The sequence below is a fragment of the Apostichopus japonicus genome, chromosome 12 (assembly GCF_037975245.1).
Source record: "Apostichopus japonicus isolate 1M-3 chromosome 12, ASM3797524v1, whole genome shotgun sequence".
Lineage (NCBI taxonomy): Eukaryota > Metazoa > Echinodermata > Holothuroidea > Aspidochirotida > Stichopodidae > Apostichopus > Apostichopus japonicus.
Window position 1 is genome coordinate 10,521,974 of NC_092572.1, and position 25,996 is coordinate 10,547,969.

The 25,996-nt window shown below is 38.0% G+C and overlaps 1 protein-coding gene across 4 annotated transcripts in view; it reads right to left on the minus strand.

The window, feature by feature from the left end:
- LOC139977014 (cell adhesion molecule-related/down-regulated by oncogenes-like) overlaps positions 1 to 25,996 on the minus strand; it is a 125,067-nt gene that overhangs the window by 13,130 nt on the left and 85,941 nt on the right. For 3 of the 4 annotated variants that reach the window (XM_071985958.1, XM_071985957.1, XM_071985959.1), the window contains 8 exons: positions 19,622 to 19,699; positions 6,525 to 6,650; positions 4,695 to 4,988; positions 3,530 to 3,676; positions 2,696 to 2,842; positions 2,097 to 2,378; positions 1,045 to 1,314; positions 500 to 688 (listed from right to left, as the gene is read on the minus strand). In XM_071985958.1, coding sequence (XP_071842059.1) covers positions 500 to 688; positions 1,045 to 1,314; positions 2,097 to 2,378; positions 2,696 to 2,842; positions 3,530 to 3,676; positions 4,695 to 4,988; positions 6,525 to 6,597 — 1,402 coding nt within the window. In that variant the 5' untranslated portion in view covers positions 6,598 to 6,650; positions 19,622 to 19,699. Of the gene's footprint in view, positions 1 to 499; positions 689 to 1,044; positions 1,315 to 2,096; positions 2,379 to 2,695; positions 2,843 to 3,529; positions 3,677 to 4,694; positions 4,989 to 6,524; positions 6,651 to 19,392; positions 19,421 to 19,621; positions 19,700 to 25,996 lie in introns of those variants that run through there. The other variant, XM_071985960.1, reaches the window with a different exon arrangement.

Genomic DNA, 25,996 nt, shown 5'->3' on the forward strand with positions numbered 1-25,996 from the left:
GATCCTATCTTGCCGTGAATAGTTTTGAAGGAAGAGGTTGTAACTTTCACTAGTAGGTAAGCAACAATAGATGTAGCTCATTTGATTTCCTCATTTATAACATTTGCACAGCTTATTTACACTGGCAATGGGGAAAATGGTCACTTATGTGTTTCTGGACATCAAACTCTGGTCATGTGACATCAATTCTGGGTTCACAGTTGCAGTTTATCATGCCATAGAGAGCATTGTTGGCGATCAATCTTGTTTTACTTGTTTTTACCCTTAATTAAATCTGGTGATGTTTTCACAGCTCTCCCCTAGTAAGTATCCCCTCTTTTTTACCAAAGGAAACCTCACCAAGAACAATACACCAAACATAATATCCACCAAGACCTTCCAATACATATAACTTCAAGCAACGTCAAAACCCTCCCACCATGAATGAAGATAACATTGAATTAGGGGTTCAGGATGATGAGAGTGCAGTTGTGGTGTAGAAGCATGGGGGGATACATACCAATGAAGACATCTTCCTTATATTCTTCGGTGACTTTCATTCTCTCCGAGCTGATGACCTGTGTTCCCTGGCCATCGGTCCAACCGACCGTGGGTAGAGGGCTACCGTGAATCTCGCAGAGCATGGTCACAAGCTCCCCCTCTATGGCTGTAGTAGCCTGAGGCTCACCAATGATCTTGGGAAAACCATCTATTTACAAAGAAATGACGTTAATACAACACAAAATTAAATTTTGTTAACCTTTTCTTTCAAAGTTAAATTACATAAAGATTGCAGAAGCTGTGAGGTGCATTGTCCAAAATACTGGACAATAGGTATTGTTTGAGCATTAAAGGTTATGCACAGTGTCACAGAGACGAACAAAGGAAAATAATCTACAGGCATTAATTCCGAATGAAACTTCTTTGTCCTTAGCGTCCTTCAGAAACAGCTGACCACCTTTTGATATTAGACAAGTGTTCCCTTAAAGCACAGTCGAAAGGCAGAAACTATCCTCGTCACAACCACTATGACCCACCCACCACACTCTGACCACCTCTACTTACCGCTCAACTTCATCCTGGCAGCTGCTTGAACGTTGCCCTCTGGCGTCTGAACGAAGCACTGGTACATTCCCAAGTCTGACATGGTGACGCTTCTCACCACGAGTTCCCCGTCACTGATGGCGTACTTATCCACGTCTTGAGTAAGAAGATGCCCGTTGAAAAACCAACTGACGTCATCATTACTGGCCCTACCCACGATGCATCTGAAGGTCGCCGTTTCACCCGGTATCACATCGGCATCTTTGGGTGGTTTTTTGATGGAAGGTGTCTCTGTTGGTTGATGATCAAGTTTGCAAAAAGGGTTAGTTGGTTCAAAAGGTAGTTACTTCTCTATGAATTTATTTGCAGTATCATTTTTCACTTTCTACATTTCGGATGATAATTACGCCGGCTAAGAGTTTGTCAGGAAAGGTTGCAAGGCCTGCGCACCATAAGATGGGAAAAATATTTCAGTCCTACCCTCAAAGCATATCTCGATAGTTTGCTTTGAAAGGTATTAAACAGTTGTTTTTTACACATATGCTTGGTGAAATGTGACATGAGAAATCAACTACATACTTTCTGCTAATGTAGACTGTGTGTCTGGAGGGCCTTGCACCGTGAACTCAATCAGTTAAATTAAATCTGCTCTTCAAATACCTTTGCCTCCGAAAGCCATATGTTGTGGATTTTCTCAAGGCTAGGTAGAACACATTAATTGCTAAGGCTTAAATTCACCCAATATGATTAAAATTGCACGTAGACAGGATTTTGATTGCAGATTTGCAATGAGTGCAGATTGACTGCAAGGTGGTAAACAAAACAGAAAAGCAAAAACAGCCAAATTTATCAAAACTTGGGAAACAAATCCACCGAATCAAAAGGGAAAAAACTTCATCGTCAAGTTATGTCAGAAACATTATTTACAGATACAACTTTTTTTGTCGTCTGCAAACCTCGCTCGAGACATTGTAAAAACTTGGCCACCTTAATTCTGGGTGTCTTTGGATCTACACGGTTTGGGTAGTGTGACATTGTAACATAGTGAGACATGATGAAGTGAATTTACTTACTTGAGACCTCAAGCGTGACCTCTTCGTGGGACGGGCCCTCTTCGCTTTCATTATCCGCAGTGCATCGGTAAATCCCGGCATTCTTCACTGCCACGTCGTGGATGAGGAGCGTGCTGCCGTGCCGAGACGTATGCTCGGGAAATTCACCGTCCACCCTTGACCACCTGACCTGGGGTAGCGGTTTACCCATACAGCCACATTCCAGCATGGCGGTCTGGCCGCGTTGTACGGAATCACCACTGGTGTACACTATAATGGGCTGTATGTTACTTTGAAAGATATCTGTGAAGAGTTAAGCAAAATAGAAATAATTGCCATTCTCTCGCTGGGAGCTTAAACCCAGAACTGTCAAAGTTTCCATATGCAAAGCAAAACCATAGATACATTTGTAGTGAAAGACTCTTTACATATATTCAAACACATATTTTTACTCAAAGACCGTTGTTCCCGCCAATTTTCTTTCAAAAATGCCAAACCGCTCACTGTCTTAATAGTTTTGAACTGTTAAGGCCTGCCCATGCCCCCCCCCCCCCCCGGACATACTTCATTGAACGTTTCTTACAGAAAAGATACTGTTTTTTGAGGAAGATGAGGTTTACCTGTTTCTACTTTGAGAGGTATTGCAGTTGGTGACGAAACCATCACCCTGGAGACGGGGTTCTCCGCCCGACAGGAGTAATTCCCCGAATCCTCGTAATTGATATCTATAATATGAAGATGACCTGAAGGTAAAACTAAGTGATGATCTGTAAGAGAAATGAAAAATAAAAACAGAGGTCATTATTAAAGTTTTATGAAAGTAACATATTTTGTTTGTTTCATTTACATCGTGAAATTTACCAAACCCTACCAGACTAGCCTCCAGATTCATTCCAACACATTTAGTATCTGTCCCCACGTATGTTGCAATCATCCCATCTCCTCCCCCCCCTCCCCACCCTCACACCCCACCTGCCATAAAATCATGTATTTAAAAAACCTTACCAACTATTGTCAGTACTGGGCAGTACATTAGGTCAGCCCTGATTGTTATATGCAAATGAAGGCTCAGCTTACAGATGTTACACAGGCTGCTTAGAATTGTCCACACAGAAGTAAAGAAATAAGCGGAGGGAGGGGCATATTCTTTCAGTTGTTGGGTCTAGTCTTTTTCGGTTTGCTCCCTCTATATGGAATGAGTGTGTGTGTGGGACATGTGTGTGAGAGGGGAGGGATGTGGGGAGCAGCAGTGTGGTGGTGGGAAGGTGGGATCCGAGAGGGATGAATTGGCAGATGGGGCATGTAAGAATGATGTTTCTTTGAGGAGTGGTGTGGAAGAAGGGCTGATGGAGGAGTAGTGGGGAAGAAAGGGGTGGAAGGTGGAGGACGGTTGAAGGGGTGAAAGGGGCAGGGGGGTGTTTGAGAGGAAAGTAATTTTAAGAGTGAAGACTTACCTGAACTGGATGAAAGGGGAACACCATTTTTTAAGTAGGTGACTAGAGCTGCCGGTCTGCTCTCAGGGGCTTCACATGGAATGACTGCTTCGCCACCTTGGGGCGCTCGAACTTCTAAGGTTAACCTCTGCTTAAACTCTCTTATATCTGTGAAATCATGGAATTGGAAAATAAGATTATGAGAGTTCATCAAAGGAGTATATATTGCATCACATTTTGTGTTGATTTGTGTTGATTGTGTGTTGATTACATTTCATGCTAAAATCCCTCATAAAATCAATGCATATCATTATAAGCTCCTTGGTTATTTTGGTTTTGTTAATTTGATAATTTAACTACTTGCTTGGTTTGCCAGGAAATTTGGTTAAGGTAATACAATGGATATCTGTTGTGAGAGGGAAAGGGCAATGGAACAAAGGAGAAAGGGGGGGGGGGGCAATCTAGCAAAGAAATAAAGTTCTCTTGGGATACATTGGTCTACTCAGGTTACATTCCTGCCAGTGTATTGGAGGGGGCATACTGGTAACAAATCACCCTCTACCATGATGTAGCACTATGCCCCCTAAATAGTGCAATCTCACCTATCATGCCTTTTCTCACCTTAATTAAAAATACTGCTCTCTACTTAAAATTCAAGATTTCAAGACATGCACATCTCTGGATCAAATAAGACAATATTAATTTGAAAGGAATACACTTGCATTTGTGTTGTTTCTAGCAGCATTTTGAGGGGGTAGGCCAATGGTCACTGAAGACCCCCTACCCCCCCCCCCCTCCTACCATGATGAAAGCATTGCGCCTGAATATTGCATCTTACCAATTTGCAAAATCTCATCTTCATTCCACATACTGCCCTCTATTTTAAATTCACACATATACACACTGGATTAAATATCATTGTTTGTCAGAGAACAATCTCAAACACAAAAAGTTCATCTATTCCTTTCTCCACTATATGCTAGAAAATCAAATACTGGTCACTAATAATTCAAGAATTTATGACCAACTATTTAAGATGTCTCAGAGCATTTTGTCTTTTGTAACCCTTAAGAGCTCTCCAGGGAGAAAAAAAAAAAAACTTTTAGCAGCTTCATAGCAATTTCTTAAACAGCTTGCTCAAATTTTGAGGCAAATGAAAATGAACAATAAATATATTTATTCTCACCTGGAAGCTGTAAGTACGCTAATTTACTAAGTATCGTCCCAACTTCCGTTGTAACCTCGCATTGGTAATATCCAACATGAGAAATATCTTCTTCATCCTTAAAGGACTCTATCATTAAATGTCCATTGTTTATACTCATTTGTAATTGTTCGAGTCTTTGTGCGGTGAGCAGCGTTCCGTCGAACCACCACCTCACGTCGCCCTCTTTGGGCTGAAATGAGCATTTTAATTTCACTCGACTTCCTTTCTTTACGATGTCTGAGGTAGGTTCTTTAGTAAATTCTGGTCTTAAATCTGGAAGGGAAAAATCAAAGAGAAATATCGTAATTTATTCAAAACAAACGGCCAGGCAAAGTTTGGGAATCCATATTGATAATATACACATATCAACAGGTGAAAACTTCCTAATTACCGGCCAGAAGAGGTAAAATTAGGTTCCCTGGAACCTGGGTATATTTTTCACCACCAGATCGCCAGTAGGTGTGGTAAACACGTTCGAAGGAAACCGTTACTTTTTCTAGACGAATTGACCAACATTGTTGTGTAGTCAGGAGTTGCAGCATCTAATTTAAATTTACTGGCAAAACAAACAAACAAACATGTATGAAACTCACAAGCGACACTGACAATATTTGCCAGAAGTTCAGATGGCTTCAAACCTTAACACTTGTGTAACTTTCAGTGTTGAAAAACCTATCCGGCTGCCTATCCCTCTCCTCCTCCCACATCTCAGCCAGAACTTGCCTAACCCCCCCCCCCCCCCCCGCCAACTCCACACCTCTGCCTTCAGGATAGTTATCCCTTACAGTACCTTGTTCTCATTATGCTGTTGTTCCTAAGAGAAAATATCAGGAACCATACTAGAGCACACTGTACCATTACTTGTTGTTAATCAAGAAAACTTTTGATACCAAGGTTGAGAGAAGGCAAAGTCCACTCTCTGGGGAGGGTATGAACTTCTGAGAGTTGGCAGAACCGACTCATTGGAAAATATTTTAATGAGTGCTCTCACAAATGTCTGATGATATCCTCTTATAAATTTAGGCTTGGATAAGTATTCCCAGGGTCTTGACTAGACCGTATGAAATCAATAAAGCATGTAAAGTCAATCTTGAGCTGAGATCCAACCACCAGAGAGAGGAGGGGGTACGAGGAGAAAATTAATGGAATTATGGGAAGACAATTTCGACTCAAGGAAACAATAGAGCTGGCCAGACAGCCGCCTGGTAAAGCGCACCAGACGGAAATTAAACCGATTCTGAAGCCCTGGAGGGACGTGCGGTCCTGGGAATTACTCTAAACTCTGCTCGTAGGTTTCAAACTTGCTTTGTCACCTCGATCCAAAAGCTCTGTTATGCTTAATTACAGCAGAGTGAGGGAATGATAATTGTACATACATTCAGATTTTGTCTGGGACGTCTATCCAGAACAAATTCATGAAGAGGGTAGACCTTACACACAACATATCTGGCCTTGGGTGAAAACGTTAATAACTCTTTTCCATGCAAAAACTGCAGGCTTTAATTAGTAACAGAATTCCCTCTACCCAATTCCCTCTACCCCACTCCCCTCGCCCACTCCCTCTACCCCACCATTCCCGCTTCCCCACTCCCTGTTGCCGGTCAGGATTATCCTCCCCAAGAGGAAGATCACAGTTAGAGGTTTTTATCCAGAGTGTGCCAACGTTCAAACTACAAAATCGATGGCCTTTGCAATGTCAGAAAGCACCTCCGCCCCATCCCTTTCCCATCCTCCCCCTCCCCATTGCGTTTTCCTATTTGAGAACCAGACTAAACTGAGTTGATCTCTATGCTTACTCAAGTCTCTTACCTTGTAACGTTGATTGACAGGTCGCCAGCAAACATGTTGCTGTGACGTAAAGCACTGTAGATAGGTAATGCATTGCACAAACTGGTTCACACCATCATCATTAGGGAAGAAATAATTTTGGGCATCCTGCACAGGAAGACAGAAAAGAGACACAACATTAATGAAACATCAATAATCAAGTAATTCTAAATGACAGACATAATTATTAACGAGGACACAGTGTGTATTAATATCTATTATTATTCCATTTACAACATATTAAGCACAAATGGCCCCCCCAAAAAACTTCAACAATGTTGACAAGTTCTAAACTTTCAATTAAAATTGCAAACACATTACCACCCCCACCCCCCCCCCCCTTCCACCTTCGTGTAGATGCTTATTAAATATTGGAAAATATGGCAAGCTAAAAAGAATTTCTCTGAAGAGATGGGAAGTTTAAATTAACCCAGCTTTTCACAGGGAGAGAGAGAGTCACGGATGAGTGAAAATGTTCATTCCAAAAGGGAAAAAAAAAATACCTAGGTCGTAACCTAGAGAGAGAGATAGAGAGAGAAGTTATATCGAGAAGATTAAGAGCGTGAAATTTTCCCATAGGCAAACGGAATCACCTACGAAACGAATCATCTTTAGAACTCAGAGACGGAGACAGAAAGAGAGCTAGAAAAGATGACGAATACCGATAAGAAATTAAATAGAGGATTACATCCCCGAGGAACCAAAGAGAGCAAGGCATCATGGGTAATTCATATCAGAGTTGAGAACTGCCCTAGAGTTAAATAGGAAGTTGATGATGGCAGAGGACTGGTGTTTAAAACTGTCATTGTTACACACTTGTCAGACTTCTGAACAAAGTAACCGAGGATTTCGGCTTTTTTACAGATCAACTAAGAGTATGGATGAGGATGAGCTTGTGGGGAGGACTGGACGGTGTCTTGGGGGAGCATTTGACCCAGTTATGGAGTAATTCAAACCCCCCTCAAGCCAATGGCTCCATCTTTCCGGGCTCTGATGAAGGGTTGGCTTGATTAGCAGAGATGGAAAGTCTTGCTCAAATATTTGACATTCCAGGTAACCTACTTCTTCTTGCCACCTGAAGCAGACAGTTCAGTACAATACATATATACAAAGAGCTACATGAACACTAACCACCGAGAGTCTCATTTCTAAATGATGTCTTAATTGTTATCAAATTCGGCCGCTGCTGTCAGCTTGACGAGACCTGTCTCCTGCAGATCGGATCGCTTCAAAACTTTGTCCGAGATGAAAGTTTCACTTAAAGTCGATAGTATGTTTATATGATGCACACTGTGATAAGAGAACATATATGGTTCTGTTTGTGACCCCTCGATATTTGACTGCCAGTATTAACCAGAACGGCAGACGAACCACTTGTAATCCATCCATAAATATGTTACAACTCGCCAATTTCCACTTATAATCTTACAATCCATCCATAAACCACTTATAACCCATCCATGAATATGTTACAACTCGCCATTTTCCGGGAATTGATCACTTGTGACTACAGTCTATAGACTTTGCACGGCATGAAGACCCTACTAAGTATACAGGCAAAATACACACATCTCTTTCGAAACGAGGTATTTATACTAAACACATTTATCTTAGCACAAATTGAAAACAAATCGATTGTAAATTCTTCCAGAATGTGAGCTTCAAACAATATTTGGTGTATGTACTGTATTTGTACACATAGGGTAATAAATGCGCATAACCCAATTCCTCAACTTTTGAACTTTTAGCTTGCTACATGGGCAACCTTTCAAATTTAACATATCTATACTATAACTTGGGAGAAGGGAGGAGTAAGGAGAGAGGCAGAGGAAGTGGTTAGAGGGAGAGGGAAGAGCAAAGAAGGAGGGGAAGGGTAGGAGGAGAAGGCATGTTGTTGATGACATAACTAGTATGATACACATGTATGGATAGAACTGGAATTTAAATTATTAATGATTTACAATTACAATAATTCAGACTAACATGCAACCTTCCTTAATTTCGGTTACAATTTTTGAGCAACAGTGATGTCTATAATTACGATATACAGTTTGCTAACTGATAATTAAGTATATAATACCTTAGCTGTACCCTACAGCTGATGCAAACTAGCAAACTTTGCTATCTGTTGTGTTCAATGACGTTATAAATTGAATTTAAATTCTGTTCTTTATTTTCTTTTTTGGGAAGAAGTTCAAGTCCCTGCAGACAAAAGGAAGTTATCTCATGGTGACAACTACCATCCTGATCCTTTCCCCATCTTTGAGATTACGGCTCTTAAATCTCTCTCATATTTCTCTGCCCCGTGGGGGGAAACACTAAGCTGCAGGGGTGACCTCTGATGGCCATGTCACCTCCCCCCTGATACCCTGGAGTCTGTAAAGCAGGTCATGCATAGTGAGGCCATTTTCAGTACTTTATGGTGTGGTACATGGCTAATATCACAGAAGTGTGGTGACCTGGTTAATCAAGGATGGTGAATACTACAATAATCCCTGGACATTTTTGTAAGACCTTTGCTATATAGCTGTCCATGTCAAAGGTCATCACCACACAAAGCTTTTAAGTGATGATGGAAAGAAGCTGAACTGAACCAGAAAGTCTAATGGCTTAGTGATTCCATAATTGATACATATGATTATATGAAGAGAATATTTAATGTGAACCACCTCAGATATGATTTCATCAAGTTTGACCATTGCCTTTAATAATTCACATAATTATAAGTTTCCACCACACAGTGTGGACCTGTAAATTAATGTTTTCATAGTTTTGCCTTCCCTTGACCAGAAATTATATATATTTTTTTTAAATGGGAAAAAGCTTGGAAGGTGTTGCAGGAATATTTCTCAGTTCTTATTTATAGCAAAAGCCTATAAGAGCAGAATATTTGACTGGACAATTTTAGGTTAAACGAACGTGACCTACTGTATATAGCCAATTTGAAGCATCCCTATTCCCAGTAAATTTGATGATGTTGAAAATGCTATCCAATGAACAAATCGTAGACAAATTGCTAGGCTACTATAGCGATCAATATATTGCCAATTATAATGACTTCCTAGTTTTCATGCGATCATTGATCCCGTGAACATGAACCAGCTTGTCCCTTAATTTTACACTGACCACTATGCAGCACATAATCCTGATCATGCATCCAGCCTAAATGGTCTTGACTCTCTAAAGGGCATGCGAAAGTCAGTCGCAAGGAATAACTGAGTGTTAAAATTTTGCATAGCACTTTTTGAAGGCTATGACCTTTGCTTTAGATTATAAAATAACTACATGGTTCTGAGTACAAAAACTGCTAGGCATCTTGGCAGATTTTGTATTATTGTGCATAGCATTTTTGCGATGCGATACTGAGATCAATTATTCACCCGGAGTTGTGACCATGTGGCTACAAGAATTAGGGAAGACATCAGCCCTTGTCTATCAACACAAAACTGTTGTCCTACATGTTCTAACAAAAATTTTCTTAAGTTCTGTGGTCGTAATTTTTAACTTGTGGAGAGACATAAACAAACTTAAATCAGCATTTTACAGAAACTACAGAGTTCAAAATTGTTGACATCACCGGGATCCACAAATCAACTACTGTACTGTATGTACTGTATGTATACTGTTTGTTTTCCATCTCAAATTTTCTCAGCTGCTCACAGTAAATTCAACTGTTGTTGTGCCCTTTGACCTCTCCACTCATAAAATGTCAAGTAACTATGATCCTGTCTCCTGTCTTTAAGCACCTGCTGATGATGAGGGGCTGTCTATGTCACTGAATGCGGTTTGGTTAACTTTGTGGAGGGAGGGGAGGGCTCACTCAAACAATAAAAATACACAAAGGATTTGGGTGACAGTGAATTCAAACAAACATTGTTCAGATTTGTTCAACTATTTTATTAACATTTCATGATGATGTCACTTCCTCTTACTGACAGACGAATATGCAAAGCCATATATAAGAACATGAGATCTTATGAGGTCATAGGTCAGCAACAGTTGTACTATGGATATTAAAGATGGCCTCTCCTTTAGGAAGTAATATAACCTGCAGTTTTACCACAACTCTCTATTTCTCTCTCTCTCTAACTGTCTGTCAATGAAAAGGTATTTATAACTATCTGAATTTATTGTCTTCTTGGTGACTTCAATCTCTTCAGATTCTGGGAGAAAATATTTTCATCTGCTAAATGTTGATACAGTACAATGATCCTGTTTTCTAACTTTACAGATGTGTCTTATCCAAAACATAACCCAACCTAGAAAATTCTGACAAATCAAAAACAAAATATTCCAGTTGAAGAGATAAATTCATGGACTGTTCCTGATAAATTCATGTACTGTTCCTCTATTGTTCAAACTCTCAGGAATAAACCAACCCCCCCCCCCACCTCAGCCTATCCACCTCTTGTGTACATGATTGAACATAAACAGCCTGTCCTACATGCTGGTCATTCACTTCCGACCAGATGCCTAACGTTTTTTATTAAAATGAATTACTTTTATGGAATTGTGTAGTTGTTACTTGTAATGTGACAGTGTACAGTGCATTCTTCAAACATTTAACAATACAATACACTATTCTCTCAATTATAGTTCCTTTCTTTAACATTTTTGTTATAAATTAAACAGCAAACCTATAAATTAAAATATTTCACATCTCTTTTTTGGGGCGCTAGAAAAAGAAAGCTTATTTCGTTTTGGAAAAAAAATAAATAAATAAATTTTAAAAAAAAAAATCAAAATTTCACTAATACATATAGACTGCTCAACTTTCCAAACTGAAACTTGTGCATTTTTCAATACTTTCTTTTTTCGTTTTATTTATCTCTTGGTATAATTTCATCTGGCCACATTTTTAAGTGGTATGGAGGTCAGCTATCATTACTATTTTTTTCTTTCTGCTTGATGAAGATTAGATGCTTCTGGGCAAACATTCCAGACCAACAGTGATATCACCTACCTCTGAATTCCCCTCAGAGGAGGCTAACTCAAAGAACTAAACGATGATACAAACTGACCAGATGGAGGAGGAAATGTAACAACTATAAAAGTCTTGTCAAATATAATCGACTCAAAAATGCTGGATCAATGCCACTGGGCGATTGGCAAAGCAAATAGAGGGGGCTATTGCTTATTCGGCTCTTATGTCCGACATTGGATTGTAACAATCGTTCACCAGTGTCACACAATTGGTAAGATTAGGAACACTAGCTCCTATTACTGGTTTTCCTTTCACTGGACATGACTCTTTCCAATTCTTTTACTGTTTATACTTTTCCAATTCTGTACATTCCCTTTAAATTGTGTCAACTACTGTCATATATGTGTGTACATGTCTGTGAGAAGGAAAAATATCTCACTTCATACAGTGACACTATGACATCACACATTGACAAAATGACATCCTCCTCCTCCTCCTCTCCCCTACCCCCCCCCCCCCCCAGCCCCGTGACATGACTTTAAACACACTGTACAGGCCTCTTAAATGGATATAGATTCTCCTTCTAGATAAATGCAATGGAATTAAAACTCACCACACAGACATCTCTTTAAATATATACAATGTAGCAATAGATCATAGAACTGGATTACATCTCCTTTAACAAGGATCTAGTTAACTCATAATGCTGAGCTAGTACTTTTGCCCTGACAGGATTAAAACTATAAGACCAGTCACAGGGATGGTAAATAGAAGCCAGCAAAAGTAAAAGACTGTTTACAGTAGGATTCGGAGCATATAAATATAGAATTAGACTTGTCAAATGTCACGAGACACCGAGAGAGAGAGACGTCTCACGGAGTGACAGGCATGTCTCTATCTCGGGACAGTTTCAAATGGAAAGGAAAACACACCGGGGAACATTCACAACATTACTGAACACTTGTTGCAAATTACACATCGAGGCTAGAAATACTTTATCCAAGTCTCTCTCGGTATATATCCATTACTCTGTAGGAATGTTTATAGGTAGGTTAACACACAATGGAGATTATTGAATGACAGCAATGTTATTTAAAATTATAGAATTTGACAGGTGGAATATATATATATATATATATATATATATATATAGTCAACTAGTTCTTTATTTAGCAACTTACTTTGAAATCCAGATAACTTTTACATTCAACAAATCTTTGGTCAAGAACGGTTGGTCGTGTGTATGACTTTTCAATCGTTAACTATGTTTTGTATGTTTTCATCCTTCCCTGTTCCATTTTTGTGGACTTTAAATTAATGGACTTACTACGGGATTTAAAATTGTTATTTTGCTTGTTAAAATAATAGAATTGTAGAGAATGGTACTAGAAAAAATTACAATCAATGTTTTCAAAACAGGTTTAAAATGGAATATATGCATGAATACCAAATCCTGGTTCTGAATGGAAATTTTTCACTGTTCTAGGCTTTGCTAACCTATTATTTGCCGTTCAAAATATTAATATCTTAATTTGTCTAATTTGTTTTGGTCGACCACTTCATTTCTATTCCAATAGTACTTAGTATAGTTCACTTTCGGCATGCACTGGAGAAGGGCTTTTTATGCTCGAAAGCTTCGAAAAAATCCAAATATTGGCTGTTTTTCTTTCAAATCACTCGTAAATGACATAAAATCATTTTTGCATCTCCCTGTAGATCCAGCATTTCTCTAACAGCAACATAGTTGTTTAACAGTTTTATTCTTTCACTTTTATTCTATCACTTATATGTGTACAATATGTGTATGTGTGTATATTATACACCGTGTATGATTGATACTGTAGTTGCTTCAGGGACTACTAGGTTTATAAACTCCACCAAAGAGAGATGGGAAATTGATGACTAGTAATGGAATGTGTTGGCCATGTGGTCCAATGTAAGCTAATACCCATCACTGTCAAACAGATCACAAGAGTTATTTTTAATCAAGATCAGGTTAAGCTTGACCATGGGTCCCTTTATATATACTTTACATGCTATAGGGTAATAGGAATGTTAATTCTTTCCAGCCAAAATAAATTTCAGAGGCCATCATTATATAGCCTGTGTTCTTATCACACCCTAAAGATATATAGATATATATTTTTAATTCCTTTTTTTGTTTTCATCTCCTGAGAATTAAGGGTAGAGAGTTTAGATAAGTTAACTTCTAAGGCATTTATGTTTGACTTTTAAGTAGCTAGCTGCACTACAATTTTAATGATGGAGATGTTTTGGCATGGAAGCTAGTGGTAGATGTTTGGCATGTGGCAGCTTGGGGTGGATAATTGGCATTGTGAGCTAGTGGTTAAGTAGTAGGTTTATATTTCAAGGGTGTAAACAAAACAATGTGTGGAAAAGTTTCAGTATAAAAATGCTTCAATTTGTGAATGGGCACTTGTATGGCTTGTTTACCAGATTGGAGAAGGGGGAAACGAAAGAGGAAGGGGTTACAAGGAAGAGGGAAGGAGTGGGGAAAAGGAAGGCATCAAAAAGATGTAAGAGGAAGGGAAGAGGCAGTAGGGATACTGTGGGTCAAGGGAAAGAGGGATAGGGAGGATTGTTTCCAAAAATCTTAACAATGCATTTCTGATTAGGAGCTTGGGCAAAGTTTATCTTTCACGATGGAATAGGAGTTCAATATACCTTCTGGGGGGAATAATATAGCTTTCAGATTTTGAATAGCACCTTTCCAGGCTCTCAACTTTGCTTCACATAAAATACAATGGCTCCACTATCATCATGAAATTATATCAAATGAGCAAAAAACAAACATTATGCAGTTAATGAGCTACAAGACTGAGGAATGGACGACTACGTTTACTTACCTAATTAATGTGAATGAATTTATTAATTTATAATACATGTAATGAATTTATAAACACTCAACACAGAGAAACCTTTAATAAAATTTTCAAAAGATAATGATAGGTGATAACAACTGACAGAGAAATCTCTTGACAGTAGCATAAATGACCTCTACACAAATTTATAGCTATTTTACTTATCTTGTGACAAATTATTCAAAAGATGTCTTAACTTCTCTTTCCTAAATTATAACTTCACCCACAACATCAATAAGAAAACTTGCTGGGAAATGAACAGCAAAGTTCAGGATATTTCCTCCTTTCATGCTGTAGCAATGATGTATATTAATTATAAAAACCTCAAAAAACTTAAAATGCATCAAGTTCTGTTGGAAATGGAATGTTGCTACAGTAATATTTTTAAAACCAAAAATGTTAAAATTGTTCTTCTATAAACAATGTTGTTTTTTTCACTTGCCCAACCACTTTCTGCTTCCAATAGCTCTTTGTGAATAAATATTTATCTCATTCCTTATTTGTGTGTAAAATTTAATTCTAATAACATAACATCTGGTACAGTACTGTTTCAAGGAAAACAAGTTGAAACAATTTGAGGTGGCATACCACCTACATTGAACTCCTTTCTCTCCTTCCTTCCTTCATTCCTTTAACGATCCACAACATCATTTTAATATTAATATACACAGATACATTAAACTGTATTTATGTCCCCACCTGTTATGCCAAGTCACATTAAACAAGCATGGAGAGTCTACACCCAGGTACCCCCCCCCCCTTTACTTTTAAATACACACATCTTTTTCCACAAGATATCCACACAAAAGGCCTCCTAGGATAAACCTCTTCAAAGTACCTTGAACTGTCACAAGATATATCTATTCCCGAAAAACTTTGGACACATGGTGGCAATGTCTTTTACCTGTTTGTTATTTTCCTTCTTTCATTTTCTTATTTGTGTTATGTCTGTGTGTTTTTCTAGTATCATTTATCTTCGATTCCTCCTAAGCCACTGTTCTGACAAAACAGCGAATCAAGTTTTTAAAATTGGAACATTTCCCCTCACGGGTGAATGTTCCACAGGTGGTAGCTATTTGTATAATGTACTGTCTGTATATACTGTACAGTGACTGTATTTAAATTTGAACACAAATTACAAACAGTACATGATATAAAGTCAACCCAAACAAACATCGGTTTCCAGTTTAGGCCCTCCCAGTTTTAAACTTTACAAGACAACATGGAGAGAGGGGGAGAGAGTGAAGAGGATGAACACATTTCTTTGGAACACCCTGTAAATACCAAATAACCTTTCTCCCCCCCCCCCCTTCCCCAAGAAAAGAAGTCCAAGCTTTATATAGAACTAAATAAAGTACTCTCACAGACCTGTAGTTTAAGGTAAACTACTAAACAAAAGGATACAACATGTATGCATTTATGAGGATAGTTAAATTCCAACCATTCATCGGAGGGATTATCCAGAGGACAACATGTGGTTGGAAGGACCCCATAAAGACCAAGTATGGGATCAAGACCAAGTATGGGGTACGGGTTAACAAGGTATCAAGCTGAGAGAAAGACGACATCAGAGGGAGTAGAAGAGTAGTTTCCTCCGTAGGTTACCGCCAAACTGGCTATGCCACATGTCAACCAATCAGATGGATAGATAGATATACAGTATGTACAGTAGTTTGTTACGGTGGGTATATTGTAGAGGCAACAATTTCTTTGACTGTGCAAACTACTATGGCACACTTAATGAAGTTTCTCTTCTATACTTCCAGGAATTCAAGCTGTAACAAGGTAACTTTAATGGACATAGTTAAACATGCAGTTCATTACATTGATCAATGTAATTATGGAGATCAAAGAAATCATGTTTCACAAGTTATGCCCTGGTTAACAATAAGAAACATTGTGAGGTCAATTAATTGAATGTTCCTATAGAGCTGTATAAAGAGGAATGTATCATTTAAACATGAACAGTGATGTCTGGATTCAGCTCCTCCTGTCTAATACATTTCAGAAGTTGACAGGTCAAATTAACACCAATCTACTGTACTACTATATGACATCACACCTGTTTGCTTCAAGTTCACTTTCGAAAAATGTCATGCACTGTACGACAATTATACATACCTATTCTAAATATCTTGGAAACGACAGAGCTCTACAAAGAATTTGAATGTGATTTGCAAGCCTGTTTGGACCATGGTCCTCTTGTATCGATCAATTTCGAACTGCAGAAAACATGAACCATTTACAAACATTTGAGACAAATATATACTTTGCTACAATCACCACCACCATCACATCATCATCATCTCCATCTCTACCATCATCTTCGCACTACCACCATCACCTCACCATCATCACCATCCATCGGCATTCATCACCATCACTATTATCAACACCACCACTAGCCAAAATCATCTGCTACCATCACCACCACCCCCATCACAAAAAACATCACCACTACCACCACTACCACCATCATCACCACTACCATCATCGCCACCACTAACACCATTATCACTATCACCAACATCACCAACATCACTATCACCATCACTACCACAGTCCTATCATCACCACCACCACCATTACCAACCATCATCACCATACAACACCATCTTGATTCTGTCAGAATATGTCATTATCCACTGAAAAGTCTCTTTCAATTACAAGGCAAGTTAGCTGTAGAACAGATTACCATGACCTTTGACCTAGACCCATGCTGATTTTATCAGATTCTACATTACCCATAGAGCCCAACTCCATGGAATAAACTATACCTCACTGTACCTTTTACTAAGAAGCCCAGAAAAAAACAAAGTCATAAACCTGTCTATTCTTCTACTGATAAGGTCCACAGGGAACTGACCTCAACCAAGCTAAAAAATAAGTGTCTGGCATATTTACATACTGCGGGCATTACTCTTTGATTGGAATATATATTAACTAACTTAAACTCTCCACCCTAGCTATATTGGTATTGGTGTAATGTGTATGGCCGATTTGAATCTAAAGAATTTCTCCTTCATGTAATTTATTTGTTTTCCCTGTGAGGAAAACCTACCTCATCATTGTACTTGATCAATAAGTTGGTAATTGTCCTTTTTGTTTTATACAGTCATTCATTTCTACTAAATTGTAGAAAGTGGCTGACTGCCCTAGGACTGACCATACAGTAGCAATATACTGTTGTCATCTTCTGATATATATTTATTCATAATTTTTTTTATTAATTAAGGGTCCTTAGATGCAATCTGGTGCTATATTTTGCTACATGAAGTGACGTTATGTTCAAGAATTTTCGGGCTTAGTCTGTCCGATATTTGTTTTTAATTGCGGCAGATTTTAGTTTTTGTTTGAGTATTTTTTTATCACTATAAATCGCATCTTGGGGGCACAATTTTTTGGGAGAGCATGTGCCCCCCCCCCCAGGACACCCCTTGGCGACGCCACTGCATATTTATAAAAGAACTCTCACCTATGGTAAACACAAAATCCCATCCCTTTAGGGAAGTCTAGTCTAGTGAGTACCAAGTTATATTAAATAGACAATGTAAGAGGCAAAGATACCTGTGAGAATGAAACTGCGCACAAATTACCACAAATGAATTTAACACAATATGCAGCATTGTTTATGGTCACAGAGTAAAGGTGAGTTCTTAGGACAATCAAAAACCTGTCATTTACTGTCATTTACTCTATTACATTTTCTAAGCTGATTGAGACTCCAATATTGATCTTGACTTACAGCATCATACATACTACAGGGAGGAGGTTGTTATGGGGGGGGGAACTGAAGGAGGGAGAGGAAAGGGGCACAGAGGAGGAGAGAGGGGAAGTGTCGGTGCTGGCCACTGCCCACAACCTCACTTACAGGCCTGTGTATCATATGCCGTGAGTAATTACCCGTTGGCCATATTAACTGTCAAAGATCTGGTCCTTCATTGTAACCGCATCCTGTATAAATCTAGCACTAAGACCTTACTTGATGATGATGTTATCAAAATTAGGTCAGACATATGGCGGACTATTGTAGCACAATCAGATGAGTAAACAGCAGGGTCCATGGTTCCCAGTGGGTTTTTATCATATTCTTCCTGGTAGTTGACCCCCCCCCCCCCCACAAACCATTCACTTGGCAGCAAATGTCTATATTACAAGTCGATACCCTTAACCAGTGAAGATAGTATCGGTCACTACTTGGAAACCTTTTCATACCCTACATCTCCTGGGGTTATCTGTAGAGATACCCTTACCGTAGATGGCTTGTAAAATAATGGTGGACACGCTCCTCGTCGCACCGTGTGACAGTGTGATTCCATCACACAAACAACACATTCTTTCTTTTCTTGAATCTATCTTTTCTTTTTCTCTTTCCCCCCTTTTTTTTTCTTTGTGCAACTTTTATTTATCTGATATCTATCAGTTTCGATGTTGAATATTTCAATTGAAAGAGTTCACAGAATTGTCAATCAAAGCCAGTGTAGTAATTCAATGCTTGACTGCATGTGGTCTAAGCTATATATATTGATATATAGATATATATATATAGATATATAGATAGATATATAGATAGATATATACTCCTAGTACTATGGCTGGTGTTGGTAATATAGGATCATGTTCTCTCAGAGGAAACTCCCACCACTGATCAACCAGATTATATAACAAAATGTATCGCAAAATTATGTAAATTAAGCATTGAACTCTAAATATACTAACTCTGGGACACCTGAAGAAGTGAATAAACTTGCAAGGGGGTCAGGGGTAAAAAAAAATATGGAGGGTATGTGCTAGTGCTAGAAGGCAGGGATAATTACAGTAAAGAAGACAATCAAAAGAACCCTAGGTGAGATTAGTTACAGGGCAGGGAGGCGGAGCAAGGAGGGTGGGAGATTAGTGATTTGAAATCCCAGAATAAATCTGTTAATCTTTAAAATGTCAATGTAAGAACTTACAATTTTGAGAATTTTCTGATATTGTCAAAGCTAACGTTCTGATTATGACATGCTTGTTCTCTATCTATTGAACCTAAGTTTCCACTAACCTCTAAGGACGAGACAAGTCTGTAAGTACTGTATTATTTGATGATGAAATGGGGGGCAAGGAGGGTGGGGAGATTAGTTATTTGAAATACCAGAATAAATCTGTTAATCTTTAATAAGTAAATGCAAGAACTTATAAATTTTGACAATTTTCTGACATTGTCAAAGGCTCTAACGTTCTGATTATGACATGCTTGTTCTCTTAACTATTGAAGCTAAGTTTTGACTTACCTCTAAGGACGAGACAAGTCTGTAAGTATTATTTGATAATGAAATTCTCCTGTCAGAGCCTCTGTGGAACAACTGCTCCTGAACAAAACAAGAAAAGAGAAAACTGGTTTGCAATAAACATCCACTCAATATGCAATTGTAAATATTGTAGGAAATGGAGACGACCAAAATGTTGTCTTTAATACAGTAGATCAGAACAGCCTCCTTAACAGAATTTCTCAAAAAGGAAGGGGGGAGGGTGAATAATATATGAGAGAGGAAGTATGTGGTAGGATAGGGAAGGGCGACATACAGGGGGAGGGTGACATATGGTGGTTGAATGCAGTAATATGGGTGAGGTTGAGGAAAGAGTTGAAAGTGTGTGGGTGCACACAGAGGTGCCTTGAGAGGGGGGAAGGATGGGAGCGACAGTTGCATCTGGAGTATATTATTCAGGATAAAGTTACACATTAGAAATTTTTGGAAGCCTACCTCCTCCTACAGTGGTTCACAGATGTCTGCAATATGCGATACTTATAACCAACTCCGGCATAAATTGAAGCCACACTTTGCTAAGTAGCAGGATTACGCTTGAACCTGTCACTGTGAAAGTACAAGACATTTCCTAGAACCTCTTTGCAATCCCTAATCGTTTGCTATTTACTTCACAGCAATCCACATTGTTAACTGATTTATACAGGAATATGTTTTGGTACTTTTTTAACATGGGAGGGAGGTCAGCTTATGAAAGTATAGATCTACAACAAAAAAAGTGTTAAGTAAAAATTTATGCCAACTATACAGCCTGTTTGCACCCAAACTTAATAAACTAAACCAAACACTCCATTTTCCCAGCTTCAAAAAAAAAGAAAAAGTGTTTCACAAATTAATTTTCCTGATGTACACCCCCTTACTGTGAGCAAAAACATTAAAGTAGAAATTTATTACGCATTTTGACGACATGACGCACGAATAACTGTCGGTCAACGTCAAAGCAGACCGAAAGGGAAGGAATTTTTAGAATTTATCGGCTATATCAAAACTAAATCATCTGTTCCAAGTAATATCACATCTGTCTGCACAAACATGTTTACAATTAGTTATCTGCCTACCACTAGTCAAAGGCACAATTGTTCTACAGTAAGTAGCTATTGTTACCTTATTAATTGTTCTTGTAATTAACACAAAAGAATTATTTCACAGACCATTTCATAAATCTGTTATCATTCTACGCCGGAAATACAGATATATTATCCTCGCTAGATTGTGTTCCATTACAGTGATGAATTATTGTCAATTGTTTTACAATGTACTTACAATTGTGTTACAATGACTGAAAAATCTATGCAAATATTTAAAAGTTTACAAGTTTTTATTCTTCATTTTCTAATTACCAAAGTAAACCTGTTCATTTAACATTCCTACTAAACAACTGAGCCACCCAGAGACAAACACCCACCACACCTCTCTCTCTCTTTGACAAATTTGAGTGTTTAATAATATTCTGAACAAATTACTAATTGTGGGAGTTGTAGAATTGTTACTGTTTTTTGTTAATGCTATTTCTTCTGAGGAGTCTATTTGTTATAGACTTAGTATTCCAGCCACTCTCATCAATGAGCCCTTTGATGATTAAAGATTCATTCTGCCTCAAGAAAACAAAGAGTGGTAAAGAATTGATACAACCTTGGCTGATAGAATGGGGTATTTAATAACAGTCTATTTATAACATTATTGAGATACATTATATATCTTTTACAGTCCTTTTATTACTGTTACATGATGACTCACTACACCAGAAGACATAATGTGCACTTTGGGAAATAAAAGTCTAGATTAAAATTTGGCTTCTGTTTGTATTCTCCAACTCTCTCTCCCTCTCTCTCTCTTTAGTTGCATTGTAAAATGAAATTGATTAGTATTTTGTGAAGGACGTGTATATCCTGAAGATATCATTATTTTGGATTCTGAGTCACCAAATTATTTTCCATTTGTCCTTCAGGTTAATATTGACTGCTTTACACATTATTTAAGATAACTCATTTTATTTGTTCATTTTTTTTTTTTTTTTTTTGGTAGTCATTTAAGCTTCATTCATCTCCCTGCAGACCAAATGCTTAAGAAACTTGGAAGGAATCCACCAAGAGACTTTGAAGATAGAAATCAGAAAGCCAGCAAGCTTTAGTGATTTCTTGCAATGTTTTATACCAAAACATTTACCATAAAAGGTTCCCCATAGATCATGTTATATTAAGTCATAAAAGGGCTACTGGTTGAAACATCTCAAAATCCATCTAGACCCTACACACCTCCGAGCTATCAATGAATCACAGAATATTTAAGTCTGATAAGGAGTGTCAAAGGATGAAGACACTGACACAAAAAAAGGTCAAGTATTCCAAAACTATCTAGATACGATACAGACAAAACAGACAGACAGACAGACAGACCTGACAAAGACAAATACAGGTGACAAGGGGAAACATGTGAATTAAAGAGAAACTGGGAATATTGCCCAAAGTATCTTTGAAATAAGTACCTCCAGACCGAGTAAGAATTAAAGCCAATTACGGAGCCAATCTGATCCGGTCTGGTTTCAGGTCACTCCTCTCTGGGTGAGTGACGAATATTCTTTTAGATCTTTGATACCGTCCATAATGAAGAAACACGCTAGGACTATTTCCACCTCTCGGTGAATTTTTCTTCCAATTTTTTTTTTTTTTCCTTTTTTTCTTTGCTCTCCTTGGCGGTACTGTGTAACTGTTACAAATGTTCCCCCCGGGCAGACTAAATGAACTTCACGCCAGGGTTCTCCTCACCAGAAACAAACAGCGGTGTGTCATTAAAGCTCGGCCTATGAGCGTCTTTAAATAATACTGGCCTTCCTTGCAACCCTTGCGCTTTGATGATGTCCCCTTTTACCGAACTGTGGAATGTTGACATAGGACTCAAACTGACATGAGCTTCATTGCCACTTAGTAGTGTTATACCAAAATGTCCCCCTGCTAAGCTGTGTGTATTCAGTACTTAAGCATACTACTGTATGTACAGCGCAGTACCATACTAGTGTTAATATTGCAGTGTTAAGTTTAGTGTTAGGAGTGTTAAATACCAAACTGTTTCCATGCTTCAGTAGCAGTGTGTATTCCATGCTTAAGCATACTGTAGAGTGTAGTATTATGGTGTTACATAATAAAGTGTTACTAGTGTAACTATCGAAATGTCCCCCTGCTAAGATGTGTGTATATTCAGTGCTTATTGTAGAGTGTAGTAACTGTGTGATACTTGGTGTTATATACCAAAATGTCTACCGACTAGCTGTGTGTGTGTACAGTGTTGTAGCATACCGTACAGTGTAGTGTTAAAATGTAGTAGTGTTGCACCAACTCCCTGAGCACTAAGCTGTGAGTATACAGTGCTTAAGCATACTGTACATTACAGTTCATATGCAGTGTTAGTACTTACTAGTTTATATACCAAAATCACATCCCTATGCTAAGCTGTGTGAATGCAGTGTCTTAGCATATAATATACTGTACTGTGCCATAAAGTGCACTGTACTTGGTATAGTAGTAATTCTCAGGTTTATACCAAAATTACCTCCTTTTCCCCCAACTCTATAACAACAGCAATGTACCCCATTCAGCAAGAATTACCGAAATGACAGATGCCTAAATAATGACGTAATCACACCATCCCTGATACAACAAACAGGCTACATCTGAACTAATGTATGCACAGTCATTCAGAAGGCTCCTCCCCCCTTATTCACCAGCTAGTGAAAGATTTTATAAACACTATGCAATAACCAAAATATCCAAAGTGCTATTATTTTGAAACTTTCACTCTCCCCTTCCTCCTCAATCCCCCTTCTCCTTCATTTCCTCCTCACCCTGCCCCCCTCTCCTTTCCTTCCCCTCTCCTTTCCAACCCCCTCCCCCCCCTATTTCCAGTTCTTATTAGTCCACCACTGCATCCATCAGAATGGGTAATTTAACCCTGACATAATTTATTAATTTCCCAAGGAATAATACCATTTACTGACTATCTCTGGGTGGTATCTTTCTCTCTCTCTTTCTACTGCTCCAGAGAGAGCTCTATGAGGCAATAACAATAGATAAGGCACCAAAAAAATATGTATATAACAAAAAGCCTTCCAGGTGTATAAGCTGAAAAGCAAACAAGCAGAGCCATACACACAAAGTATTCCACAGGAATGTGGATATTGTTGGAAGGGGTATTGTATTCTGTCTTTCTGTCTGTCTGTCTGTCTGTCTATCTTCCTCTACTACCATTTTATTTCCATCTCCGACCCCCCCCCCCTCCACCTCCTTCTCTTTCTTCTTTCTTTGGCATAAAAAAGAAACCCCTCTAATACACAGGTGAACATATCTATATTTTCAGGTGTGGAAATTCTTTCGTCGATGACCACCCCTTTCGCTATTCAGAATCGATTCGTTCGCCTAGAGGTATTATTCCTTTATCTGTATAATCACAACCATGCTGCCACTACCACAATAACAAGAATTCCCAGTCAAATATGCCATCAATTCACATCCACCAGAAAAAAAAAAAATTCTCTCATGGAGATTTGCGAAAGATTTTTGCAATGCCAAATCTCTATGAATTTTAGCAGGAGTGTAAAACTTTTAGTCTTGGAAGATATATTGCGCAATAATGACAACTATGGTACATACATGCACGGTTACTTTAGTTATGAAAGGACGGTTGGTAACAGTACCAAAAAAAAAAAGTTTTAATATTCAAATTTTGTGTACAATAGCTCTGTCTGATGAAAGAAAACATTATTATTTATGGATCCTGGTGAAATTATTATCCCATTTTTACACAGCATTATTGATAATATTGATATATTGATAACCCTAAATTGCACCAGAAATGTACTGGCTGATAAAGTGAACTTGAAACAAAACAATCAAATTGGATGATGTCATGATACAGAGTCTCAGACTGACAGCAAAAATGTTTTTGCTTTTTTATACCTTTTTTTCAATTTAATTTTTTTGAACTTGGATTGGATTGGGTTCCCAAATCCCAACTTTACCTTAAAGGATGTAATGGTAATGGCAAGCACTCAGATAAAGTAGTATCTGTGTTCATCTTTAAATTAATCCCCCGTTTTGAAGTAGAAAGTTGGACAAATTTCAAACGAAAACGTAAAAGAAATGTGTTGAAGTGATTTTATGAAATCACACCTGTTTGCGACATGCTACCAACATCACTATGGGTACAAAACATGTCAACTTTGAATGCTGTTATCTCGAAAAATGCTGTTACCTCGAAACACATTGTTACCTCGAAAAAGTATCACAAGAATTTAACACAAACTTGACCAGGATGCTTTAGAATATGTTCCTCTTTTTATATCAGTCAACAACAAAAATTCACCTAACCACTTTTTTATTAAAATGACAGGGATCAATAACTTGTCAGCCTTTTGATGAATGTGCTCTCACTGCTTTTATCCAAAGAGATAATGAAAGAGGTTACTCCATTTAGGAGGGGAGGGGGGAGGATAGCTTTAGCCACAGTGTTATTAATTTAAAAAATAGTAACAATATTGGATCAATTAAAAGCTTCAATCTTTTCATATCATAATTAGCATAATTAAAAGTTACACCTGCCAAGAAAACTTGATACTGTCTAGTAAATAATAATTTAAAAAAAATTTTTAAATGTATTTCAAGCAGTTCAAGCACAAGAGGTACTGTGATGATGTCAGATTTATTCGACTTGCCCAAGTCTACTTTCTAAGATTCATTAAAACAATGATCTACAAAACATGATTGATTAGATTTTTCTTAGAAGGTTTGCCTGTCCTTTTAGAAAGTCGGTCATTTTGTCAGCAATTAGATCCATAACAGGAAACAAGATTTCTGTGACGCCTTTTATAAATGTTATCTTTGAAGTCAATGAAACATGAAAAGCACTCATGTAAACAAGATTTATGAGTTTGTAGATAATATTTATCAGTTGCGCAAACCTACTTCCCTTGCCATCCATCATGCTTACTTTACACCAGGAATAAATTAACAAGTAAAAAGACAGTATGTTCAGATAAAGGAACAATGGTGGATGAGCTTGGTTGGGGGGGGGAGGGTGAGGGGGTCTTGTTAACAAAGTAACAAACTAGTTAACGAGAAGTCAAACTATGTTCAGATCAAACAATGTACGGTAAGTGGAAAGAGGGGGGGGGGGCTTTGAGTAACATTAGTGAGACTGCTTGTTCACAATTACAAATGAATTAATTTGAATTGTAGGATTCACTTTGAATATTTCAACTTACATATTTTATTGTGATAACACATCATTGGCATGTTATCACAGTTTAGGCATAAATTAATGGGTATATATCCACAGGTAAATGCAAGCATT